The sequence below is a fragment of the Thamnophis elegans genome, chromosome 2 (assembly GCF_009769535.1).
Source record: "Thamnophis elegans isolate rThaEle1 chromosome 2, rThaEle1.pri, whole genome shotgun sequence".
NCBI lineage: Eukaryota > Metazoa > Chordata > Lepidosauria > Squamata > Colubridae > Thamnophis > Thamnophis elegans.
This window is the reverse complement of record NC_045542.1, coordinates 77,018,968-77,031,052: the sequence shown is the minus strand read 5'-3', so window position 1 is coordinate 77,031,052 and position 12,085 is coordinate 77,018,968. Positions and strand designations below refer to the sequence as shown.

General features: G+C 38.7%; 1 protein-coding gene across 2 annotated transcripts in view; it reads right to left on the bottom strand.

The window, feature by feature from the left end:
• SH3PXD2B (SH3 and PX domains 2B) overlaps positions 1 to 12,085 on the bottom strand; it is a 136,411-nt gene that overhangs the window by 15,214 nt on the left and 109,112 nt on the right. For both annotated transcript variants that reach the window (XM_032210310.1, XM_032210311.1), the window contains 2 exons: positions 3,610 to 3,744; positions 1,146 to 1,250 (listed from right to left, as the gene is read on the bottom strand). In XM_032210310.1, the coding sequence (XP_032066201.1) occupies positions 1,146 to 1,250; positions 3,610 to 3,744 (240 nt within the window). The remainder of the gene's footprint in view (positions 1 to 1,145; positions 1,251 to 3,609; positions 3,745 to 12,085) is intronic.

Sequence of the window (12,085 nt, the reverse complement as noted above, 5' to 3'; positions counted from 1 at the left end):
GCATTATTCATGAAAATATGGGTTACTTTAAAAATTGTCTTCAAAAGCACTTTTAAAAAACTTTATATTCAAAGTATCTATGGAGATTTTCAGTCATCCAGGTCATGATTGCCCCAAAGGTGCTTTTTTCAAGAGACACCTGAACTTTCTAGGGTTTTTTTTTTTTGAAGACATTTCGCTTCTCATTCCAAGAAGCTTCTTCAGCTCTGACTCAATGGTAGGGAAGGGAAGAATTTATCTTCCTTGCAGACAGCCAGTCATTTGCATTCTTTTTAGAGAGTCCTTGAGGCCACTTGGAGTTTTTTCTGTGTTTTCAGAGTTACCCGAGTGTAACTATTGTTCAGATTCTATGCCCTGGGATAAGCATGAACTATTCATTTTATTATTTGTTTTCTGGAATTCACACGAGCATTAATAAAGCTAGTCCTTGACTTACAACAGTTTGTTTAGTGACTGTTCAAAGTTACTACGTCACTAAAAAAGTGATTTATGATCATTTTTTACTTACAACCGTTGTAGCATCCCCATGATCAAAATTCAGATGCTTGGCAACTGAGTCACATTTATGATGGTTGCAGTGTCCTAGGGCCATGTGATCACCTTTCGTGTCCTTCTGACAAGCAAAGTCAATCGGGAGGCCAGATTTGCTTAACAACCATATTACTAATTTAACAAGTGCAGGGATTTGCTTAACAATGGTGGCAAAAAAAGTTGCAAAATTGGGCAAAACTCACTTAACAAATGTCTCACTTAGCAACATAAATTTTGGGCTCAATTGTGGTTGTAAGTCAAGGTCTACCTGTATAGAGGCTGGGCTTTCTATGCCTGGCATGACTTTTGAATGGAAAAGCACTTGAGTGCGAAAGCTTATAAAGAAGGAGCCCCAAACAAACCAGTCTCCTCTGTCAAAAATATCAAACTAAATGATGTCAATCTTCATGAGAACTTGCTATGGGCAAAAAACCCCACCATATAAGGGAGAGTACACTTGGAAGTACTCTCTTGGCACTTAAGTATTTAGTGTATTTCCTCTCTGAACATTATCCTGAATATTTTATGTGGGCTCCAAGCCCCCCGCCCCCCCAAAAAACCTATAATACGAAACAATTTGGGGCTAATCTGAAAGTATCTTGATCTACTCCCACCTTCTTCAGTTTGCATTGAAAATTCATCCTGGGCACCATCCTGGACTTCTAGGCATGTTGCGGGAACCCATCCTTGTTCTTCCAATGTACTTACAAACCACCAGCCTAAACATAAGGAAAAGAAGAGTTAAGTGGAGAGTCACAATCCATTCTAGAGAGGATTATGCATCATGGAATAATGCATCATGGAATGTTCCATCCCAATCCTATACCAATCATGGATCACATCAGTCTGTGGTCTTACTCCCAGTTAAGAAAATGAGAGGCATGCTGAGGTCCCTTGGAATTAGGAGATCAATACTGCACTACCCTTCCACATATGACTTTTCTCCTTACAAACAAAATCCTGTCAATGTAGTGAAAATAAAAGTAGGCACTCAAAGGTATGCTGACATGCTGTGTGCTTCATTTCATTTTCCCCCACTTTTAATTGCTGCCTATTAGAACTATTGTTATGCTCTTGTAGAAATGATAAAAAAGTGTCACTTTTTTGTACCACTCAATTTCAATCTATTAAAGGAGGTTTAAATTTGTCTCTTCAGAATACAAAGCGCAGGATTGCTGTCCCAAGCAATATTGCCGCATTTGATGCTGAAGCAGTGAATAGCTTCCATGAAAATAAACAAAAAGTTGTGGAAAATCTAGTCAAATTCTATTGGTAGTCCTCAACTTACAACCATTTGTTTACCAACCATTCAAAGTTACGATGTTACTGAAAGAAGTGACTTAAGACCTACTACTTCCAGTCGTTGCAGGATCCCCACAGTCCCATGATCAAAACTCAAGCACTTGGCAACCAACATGTATCTATGACAGTTGCAGCGCCCCGTGGTCATGTGATTACCATTTGCAACTTCCTCAGTCAATTTCCCATAAGCAAAGTCTCTATAAGGGAAGCTGGATTTGCTTAATGATTGCACGATTGACTTAACAACTGCCGAGATTCACTTAACTGTCACAAAAAAATTCATAAAATTGGATGTGACTCACTTAACAAATGACTGGCTTAGCAACTGAAATGCTTGCCTTTATTGTGATTATAAGAGCCATGGTGGTGCAGTGATTAGACTGCAGTATTGCGGGCTAATTCTACCAAATGCCAGCAATTCAATCCTGACCAGCTCAAGGTTGACTCAACCTTCCATTTTTCCGAGGTCAGTAAAATGAGACCCCAAATTGTTGGGGGCAATATGCTGACTGTGAAAACTGCTTAGAGAGAGCTGTAAAGTGATGTATAAGTCTAAGTGCTATTGCTATTCCTATCATAAGTAGGCGGCTACCTATTTTTCCATGGCCTTTCACTGAATTGAGAAAGTATGTTGAGGAAGCATTATGAAATGTTGGAAATAGTTTTCTTTCTGTAGATTTTCTTATATTTCTTTATGCTTGAATAATAACTCCAATTTAATTCATACAGCAATCCATTTATTGTGTTCTTCCTATGTGAATTCATAATTCAAACTCTACTCAGAGTGGATATTTAAATGACTGAGTGAAAAACTAGGAAGTCATATCAAATCTGCACAGCATTAAAGCAATACAAGATTAGTAATTTACATAAAAGCTATTAAAATAGAGAGTAATATGTTTTGTTATAGGATTCTTTTTGCCAGCAAAATAATGTATTCAAAGTTTCCCTATGTTAAAACACAAATCCAAAATAACTTTCAGAGCCCATTCTTTATTTGACTTAAACAGGCAAAACAAGTGTTACTGTTTATTTTTTCTGAAAAACAAAGTACATCCAAATCCAGACACAGATGAATGAAGTGGCTGAATTGTGATAATTTTAGAGGAAGCATTTCACACACACACAAAATAGCTGGGAATAAAATCTTTTTATTTAACTAATATAGAAATTTCAAAATTGAAATTTCTAGGGTTCTAGATAGTGTGTCTCCAAATTTAGAAATGTAGACAGGGGTCTGTGAAATGGAGCTAGGATAAACCTTACTAAGTTGCTTTCAAACATGCAGGCCATCCCTTTGCCTAAATGTAACCTCATTAGAGGCAATGGCTCGGTGGCTAAAATGTTGAGCTTATCGATTAGAAAGGTTGGCAGTTCGGTGGTTTGAATTCCTAGTGCTGCATAACGGAGTGAGCTCCTGCTACTTGTCCCAGCTTCTGCCAATCCAGCAGTTCGAAAACATGTAAAATGCAAGTAGAAAAATAGGAACCACCTTTGGCTAGAAGGTAACTGTGTTCCGTGCACCTTCGGCATTTAGTCATGCTGGCCACATGACCACAGAGACATCTTTGGATAGCATTTGCTCTTCGGCTTTGAAACGGAGATGAGCACCACCCCCTAGAGTCGGGAATGACTGCCACATATGTGCGAGGGGAACACCTTTACTTCATTAGAACACATTTAGGCAAAGTATATTAGGAAATTATAAAAAACAAGAGATCCTTTTTTATAAATTGTTTTTTTCTGACTCCTCTATATCCCAGATCAGTACCTTACCAGATTCATTCTTCTCAATTATGTCTACAACTTGGCCAGCACACAAACTAATTTCAGAGCTCTCTTGCTTCTGGTAATCAGCCACCACCACATATTGTTCCAGCACCATGGGATCAACAGATGACAAATCTCCAGCTATATTGTAGGAAACAAGAAAGCATAATTGGTCATTGATGTAATATAGTGAAAAAATAGTTATTTTCCAGATATAGATAGATAGATAGATAGATAGATAGATAGATAGATAGATATAGACATAGATAGATAGATAGATAGATAGATAGATAGATAGATAGATAGATAGATATCGATATTTAGAGATATCTATATCTCTAGATAGATAGATAGATAGATAGATAGATAGATAGATAGATAGATAGATAGATATAGACATAGATAGATAGATAGATAGATAGATAGATAGATAGATAGATAGATAGATAGATAGATAGATGATAGACACACACACACACACACACACACACACCACCAGAAAACTTGCATCTTAGAATCCAGTATGGATTATATAAAGTAGATGAGGCAAGACAACAATTGAAATGTGTGAGTAAATCTTTCTAATTGAATGCCCAAGTTTTCAGTTGCAGAATTAATTCCTGGGTTTATGTTTTTGTGTGTGTGTGTGTTTGTGTGTGTGTGTGTGTGTGTGTATCTCAGTTCAATTGGATTATAGTAGACATCTCTTTTGGTGGAATTCACAATATTTCTAAATACCACTTAACTTCAGTTATAATTACAGTGTGGAGAGGTTGTGTGCTCACGTTTGTTGATACTTCCCACTTATTGTGGGTATTTAGTACAGCACAAATCTTTTTCTCCCTGACCTTCAGGAACAGCCTCAGGTTTCGGTGATTTAATAATCAGAAATGTGTTGATCGGTCAGTACATTATTAATCAAGAAAAACAATGAATAAAACCAGAACAAAAACTAGAGAACCAGACTGACTCATATAATACTGTAAAATGGATATATAAGCAGGAAAAAAGGAAGATTTTCTTTTTACTTAAAAGCAGAAATCTGATTTCTGAAAACCTTCCATTGACTCAAAGGTTTGCTGAATTAGTTGGAGTACAAATTAGGCTGGGAAAAAATCAATGAAAACATCCAAAGTCATTAAGTGTATTAGCTAAAATGAAGAATTTATCAAAGTGAGTTTAAAAATAGAATGAGTTTTCAAGTGTATGTAATAACAGGATATTTCCAATGTAGTTAAACTGATTTGGATACCTCATTTTCAACAGAAACATCTGTATTGATTGGAGGGGAGGATAACTCTTGCCTTACATTGGGTTTGTGTACCCTAAATGCAACTATTTGATTTCATTTCCTGTGATCACTCCATCTGGCCCAGCAACAGCAGAGATCTGTATTTCCGGAGGATGTGGTGTAAAGCCACAAGCACCACAACTCTTTAAAAATGAAGCTAGATTTTCCAATTAAGCACATAGCTTAGAACTTAAAATAACAGAGTTGGAAGAGACCTTGGAGGTCTTCTGGTCTACCCCATTTCCCTGAAAACAAGACCTCCCAGGATAATAAGTCCAATCGGGCATTTGAGCACATGTGTTAAAATAAGCTCTCTCATGAAAATAAGCTCTCCCTGAAAATGTTAAAACATAGCACCAGCCATGAAGTGACCACATTTGCTGGCTCCTGCACCTCAACAATAATAAGACCTCCCCAAAAATAAGGTCAAATGCTTATTTTGGGGGTCAAAAGAAAATAAGACGCTTATTTTCGGGAAAACATGGTAATCCCCCATTTGAGCAGGAGAACCTATACCATTCCAAATAAATGGCTATCCGGTATCTTCTTAACCTCCAGTGATGGAGCACCCACAACTTTTGGAGACAAGATGTTCCACCGATTAAGCGTTCTCACTGTCAGGAAATTTATCTTTATTTCTAGATTGAATCTCTCTGACAATCTACCATATGCTACTTCTTATTCTGCCCTCATGTGCTTTGGAGAATAGGTTGATCCCCTCTTTTCTGTGACAGCCCCTGAAATATTGGAAGACCTCTGCCATGTCGCCATAATCCTTCTCTTTGTTACACTAGACATACTAAGTAAAGAAAACTAAGAAAAGCTCTTCCTTTACATACCAAATTGTCAACCTAACTACCATCCGCGGGGAGACCCAGAGGATAATGTAACCAAAAACTCATAAGGCCTAGAAAATATTATTCTTTAACATTATCATGTTAAAGAAGGAAGGTTTCAATAGCACATTTGCAAAAATCCAGGATCTGGAAATTCAGAACCACTAAGGGGCAGCAGAGTTACCAGAAAAAAAAACCCTTTTCCTTTTTCAATCTTAGATGAGAAAAGCTCGCTGAGTTACATTAATAAAAGGATATTGTACAAGTATTTTTCCTGTCAAATAGGACCTTTATACAGCAAGAAATTCAGGTGAAATAAAGCAGAAGTCTGTGATCATGGATTCCTTGGCAATCCTATGCACAATGTTAAATCCCAGTTTCAGCTAGATTTTATTCCCAGATGAGGTATTAGGTGTGACAATACTTTTGAAAGCAATGCTTGTCCTGACTACAAATGTGTATTCCGAATATTTGGTTCCTTTTAGAAGTATATTTACTACCTATTTAATATTAAACATGCTTGATTTTAGCAGTAAGTAGCCCTTGCTTTAAGGGGAAGGAAATGCCCTTTATTCAAAACCTGCTTGAGGAATAGGTTTATTTATATATTAAATTTATATGCTGCCTATCTCACTGCTGCAGTGACTTTGGGTGGCTTACAAAGTGATAAAAAGGTTAAAACAAAGAAAATATAAAACGGTTAAAGTGAAAATATGAAATGAGAAACTAAAAACCAAGAGAATAGACAATGTAAGGGCAAGGATTCTTCTCTCTGCCTCATCTGCCAGTCCCAGCATAGATTGCCCCACCATCCAATAGAGCCAGATTTTAAAGCTCTTCTGGAAGGCCAAGAATGTGGGGGCCAACCTCAACTCCAGTGGGAGAATGTTCCAAACGGTGGAGACTAAAGCTGAAAGCTCTTCTCCTGGACCCTGCCAACTAAACTTCTTTGGTAGGTGGGATCTGAAGTACGTCTTTTCTGCTGAAGCAAGTGGGACGTGCAAACCCCAGTTTGTTGGTTAGAAATAATTTCTGTGTATGTCTCTTAAAATGTTGGCATTGTTTACATATTTTGTTTGGCCACTCTAGTGACTATATCATCTGCAGCACGATATAACAATGATGAAGACAGATTTTAACTTACATCGATAAAATCTGTGTGCAATTATGAAGGTGGAATACATTATTCCTGGAGAAACAGCTTGGGATTGAGGAGGACTTCTGCAGATAACATCTTCCAGTAAAGAAGAAGTATGAATGCTGCTTCTCCCTCAGTGAGAGCATCACCGTATACAATTTCTAGAGGATTATATGATATAAGTGAAATGAAGACATATAGAAATGAGCCATGGTTAAAGTGCAGTATTGCACTTGCAGGCAAACTCTGCCCGTAGCCTGGAGTTCGAACTGGATGGGCAGGGTCAAGGTTGACTCAGCCTTCGATCCTTCCAAGGTCAGTAAAATGAGGACCCACCCAGATTGTTGGAGATAATATGCAAAACAATTCTTCTACATTGTCAACTACCTAGAGAGTGATGTAAAGTGCTATGGAGCACAATATATAAACCTAAAAGCTATTGGCATTGCTTTGCTATAGAAAATTATGTTAGTTTAAGGTCTGCAAATTTCAGTGTCCATGACGGTCAGGGACAAAAGATTCTGATCTAAAAGACTATTCTAAGGAAAGAAATAGTTTTTGTGCAAATAAGAAAAAGCAATAAAGGCAACAAAAACAAGCCAGATTCTCCAGCTGATGCAATAAATTGGCTTTGAATCTAATATATGGCAAAGCACAACAATGCTATGAAGAAAATTTATCGGAGACATCACTATGAAACCAGCAGCAAGAAAAGGCAAGAAAAGACAAGAATATTGTGTAGAAAGAATAGCCTAATTGTGCAGTACAGTTATGGCTGCACCACTCTCACTTGTACATGACTGCATGATCAGTCCTGGGAAGATCTATAGTTAAATACATCTTCCCAGGAACGTAAATGTAGGCTTTGAAAATAAGAGATCATTTCTCTTATTGGTTGCTCAATATATTCTCAGGTGTATTCCAGATATGACTGGGAGTCCTGTTGGTTGGAAATTGTCCAACAAGGCTGGATATCATCAAGATGGAAGCTATGAGATTCTACTATCATGGGTCTATGACCGTGATGGAGAACCTATGACACGCGTGCCACAGGTGGCACACGGAGCCGTATCTGCTGGCACGTGAGTCGTCAACTCCAGCACACAGGTGCGCACCAGCCAACTGATTTTCAGCCTTCCGGAGGGCCAGGGAAAGCTGTTTTCAACCTCCCCAGGCTTCAGGAAAGCCTCTGGAGCCTAGGGTGGGCAAAAAACCAGGCCCAATGAGCCTACCGGAAGTTTGGAAACAGATCATTTCCAAACTTCTGGTAGGTCAGTTGGGTCTGTTTTTTGCCCTCCCCAGGCTCCGGAGGCTTTCCCGGAGCCTGGGGAGGGCAAAAATGGCTTCCCCCAGTGCCCTGAAGGAAATACCAACCTCAGCTTCGAAGTGAGCAATGTGGTGTGCGTGGGGAACAACGTGAGTGGGTTGGGGGGCTGTGCACGTGCATGCACGTGAGGACAGCGCTTTGCATTATGGGTGCCAGCACACACGTGCGCTATCGCACAAGCACACTCGCATTTTTGGCACCCAACAACAAAAAAGGTTAGCCATTCCTGGTCTATAATACTGAAGGCGAGGAGTGCAGAGGCATAGTTTCTTCTAATTAGTGTCCTGTCTCTGAAAGATAAATGGAGGAAACTGCCACAAAGAGACAAGTCTAATGTCCAGAACAATGATGACTGGAGGGTCCATCTCCCGTCTGTTGCTAACTGCCCCTCTGGTTTAACTAAAGAATGAGGTCAGCAGAAGGCAAACAACTGCAGGAAAAGAGAAGAAAGTCTTTTTCCTGTCCCCAAATCCCTATATAATTACTCACAGTATCCTGGGGCTATTTGCAGCTTTAACATGCAGCCCTGGCATCTCCAAACTGCCTATTACAGCCATCATCACAACGCAGTAAACAGCACAGAGTGGAAAAAGCTCCCGAGTTTATTTTCAGCAGCTTTTTCTTCTTCCCAGGACAATCATCCCCAAACACTAAACAGTGAGTACATTTGCAGGAAAAAAAATGGCCATTTTCTGGGATAAGTGTGAGATTCTTAAATTGACGTACTATTTTTGGCTCCTCAGAAGCAGCAAAATGAGTCAAGTTTGGCTGCAGTGCTTACTAAATTTAATAAAAGAGCTAATATGGAAAGCAGCATTATTCTACAAATATCTGGGTTAGATAAAAGCTATTTTGTCCAAAATGCATTAAACTGAGATCCAAAGCCCAAGACTAATGTAGAAGTATTAGACATGAAGAAGATATATAAATCTGACATTGGTTGCAAAAACCAAGGCTCAACATTGCAGGACAAGTTAAAATAAAGAACCACAACCAGAGGTGGTATTCAGCCAGTTCGGACCAGTTCAGGTGAACCTCTAGGGGAAATTTTAAGGACAACCGGCAAATACCACCTCTGTTGGCCCGCCCTCCTGCCCCTATCATTCCCTGTCCTATATTCCCTAGTTTTTTTAGCTCAGGTGATTTGTGCAGTAGATTGCTACGTCTCAGCTGAGGTAAAAAAACAGCTCAGCTTACCAGCGCCGACATCGAGGGCAGTCTTTGAGTGCTGCACATGTGTGCATGTGCAAAATGCTCTCTCATGGAACCAGTAGGAAAAGATTTGGAATCCCACCACTGAATAAGATGCATGAAATTAAATGATATATTTTAGACATAGCGCAACGGTTGAGGTCTTTTGGGGCTTTTGAGTTAAGCTGTGGTTTCCCCAACACTGTCAAATAAAACAAGCTTTGGAAATCAAATGAATGTTTAGAGAAACTGTGACTTGCCACAGAACCTTATGGAGAAATTCTCTTGATTATGCAATTCATTGATTTCCCTGAATTGAGGCATATTATTTAAAGAAATGGCCATTCTTCTACATCCTCAAACATTTTCCATCATTGTTTGGCATAGGTTTTGGACAACAGATCTGTACAAGAATACATTCTTTTTATTTTATTTATTTTTATGTGTTAAGAAAGTTTATATGGCTGCCCAACTACTCATGGTGACTCCAGGTGGCTTACAGATGTAAATTTATGTTTATATACTTCTTATTTATGAACATTATTGGGGAAAAGAACTGACACCATCATTAAGTGTTAGAGAAGACTTCAGTGATGCATTTCTAAAGGCAAGATTTTAAATGACCTATTTCTAGAAATAAGATTTTAAATACTTTTTAATTATTGATGGACAAAACTAAATCATTAGCCAAATGGAAACTGACAGATATAAAGCTCAGGAACTGAGACCTAAGATTCCTTTCAAAGACAACAATTTTTATACTATTTGGGAATAATTTTTGATTCCATTAAAATACTTTGAAGAGGATTTTCACTTCATTAAGTTTTTAGTATTTGCAGCAGCTCCATACCTAATTGGTTATAGCCTAATTGGTTAGGCTGTACATTTTTAACATGTGTAATAATTGATTTAAATTAATTTTTGATGTCTCCTGAAAATAGATAATCCTTGTCCAATCTAATTTGCATTTCCAACTAACAAGTTAATAGAAATGCTTCAGTTAACATTGTAAATCTTGCTCTGAGGAAAAGTAAAATGCCTTCAAACAACCAATTATTAAACAACTGATAAAAGAGCCTGGATAAAAATGCCTCTTCAAAAATAGGGACATACAGTCCAGTTTTAACTATAGTTTAAAAATATTAAAATAATTCAGAGTGCTAATTTCTCATCTTCTGGAAATCCTGACAGAATATTACCATATCTTGATCTACTTCAAATCAATTCACAAGTGATTGCAAGTTGAGATTGACCAGTCAGCCCAATGGCCAATCTTGGTTTAGGAATTATCTGAAGGAATGTAACTCTATTGATTATTCTTGACTTCTCAATATCTTTGATGTCATTGACTATCATAACTTAATATTTTGGATCACCCAAGAGATCAAATAAATAAAAGGTGCTGGTTTGCTCTGTTTCTATCTCTCACACAGGTTTCACCTGGTGTTCCCTAGAGACAATCACTCCTTGAAACAAAAGCTATTATATATATACATATACCCCTCAATGAGTCTTGTTATCTCTCCTTGTCTTTCATTCATGTAGATGAAGCCACTGGAAGAAGCCTGCTATCAGTATGTCGATGACACATCCAAATCTATTTCTCTGCAATAGCTGCAGCTAATGACATAGCTCCCCCGAGAGCCTGCCTGCAGTTGTTAATGAGTGGAAGAATAAATAAAGTGAAGCTGAATCCAGATAATAAGGAGCTGCTCATTATGAAGTGTCATAATGCCAGGGAGGTGCTAGATTTCCCTGTTACAAATAGATCGCACACCCCTGCCTCCTTGAAAGATCACAATTGCACTTTAGGGACACTTCTCATCTGAATTTCCCCTAACTTTTCACATGGTAGAAATGGCCTTTTATTAGCTTCAGCTCTACAGCTCCTTCCTGGAAGATCATGGTCTTATAACTCTAGTGCATGAGTCAGAATACACTCAGGCTTGACTACTGTAATGAAGCTTACATAGATGGGGCTGCCTTAGTTCCTTCTTTGGAACTTCCAGTGGGTGAAGAACTCAGTGACCAGGCTGGTCTCTGGGAGAATTGTACTAAAAATCCTGCAATAGCTACCAAGGTGTTTCTGAGTGAAAGTCCAAGGCAATTTGGGTCCAAGCTGTTAGCAAGCATTTCCTTTTATAGGATCCCCAATTACTGAGATGCTCTGAGTGGTTTTGCCGGCAGCTGCTGGGGCATGGTTTGTGCTGAATCAGAGCCAAGCCTTTGCAGCAGCCACAGTTCCTGGGAATGCACTTTGCATTGAGTCAATAAAATCACCCCTTGGTTGCCTTTTCCAGAGCCATAAGAACAGGTTTTTTAAACATTTTTTTCTTGTTTAGAATAATTCAAGTTTAATTCTGATGTTTATTTATTTATTGTATGTCCTCAAGGGTTCCACCACAAAACCGCGGTCGACTAAAGCGCGCTCGACGAAACCGCGTACCTGACGTCATCACAGCGCGACGAAAAAAGCACGCTGTGAGCGGTAAAGCTAAAATTAACGCGTAAACCTAAACCTACCCCCCCAAACCTAACCCTAAACCTAACCCTAAACCTAACTCTTAACCTAACCCTAACCCTAACCCTAACCCTTAACCTAACGCTAAACCTAACGCTAATCCTTAACCTAACCCTAATGCTTAACGTAACCCTAAACCTAACCCTAACCCTTAACCTAACCCTAACCCTAACCCTTA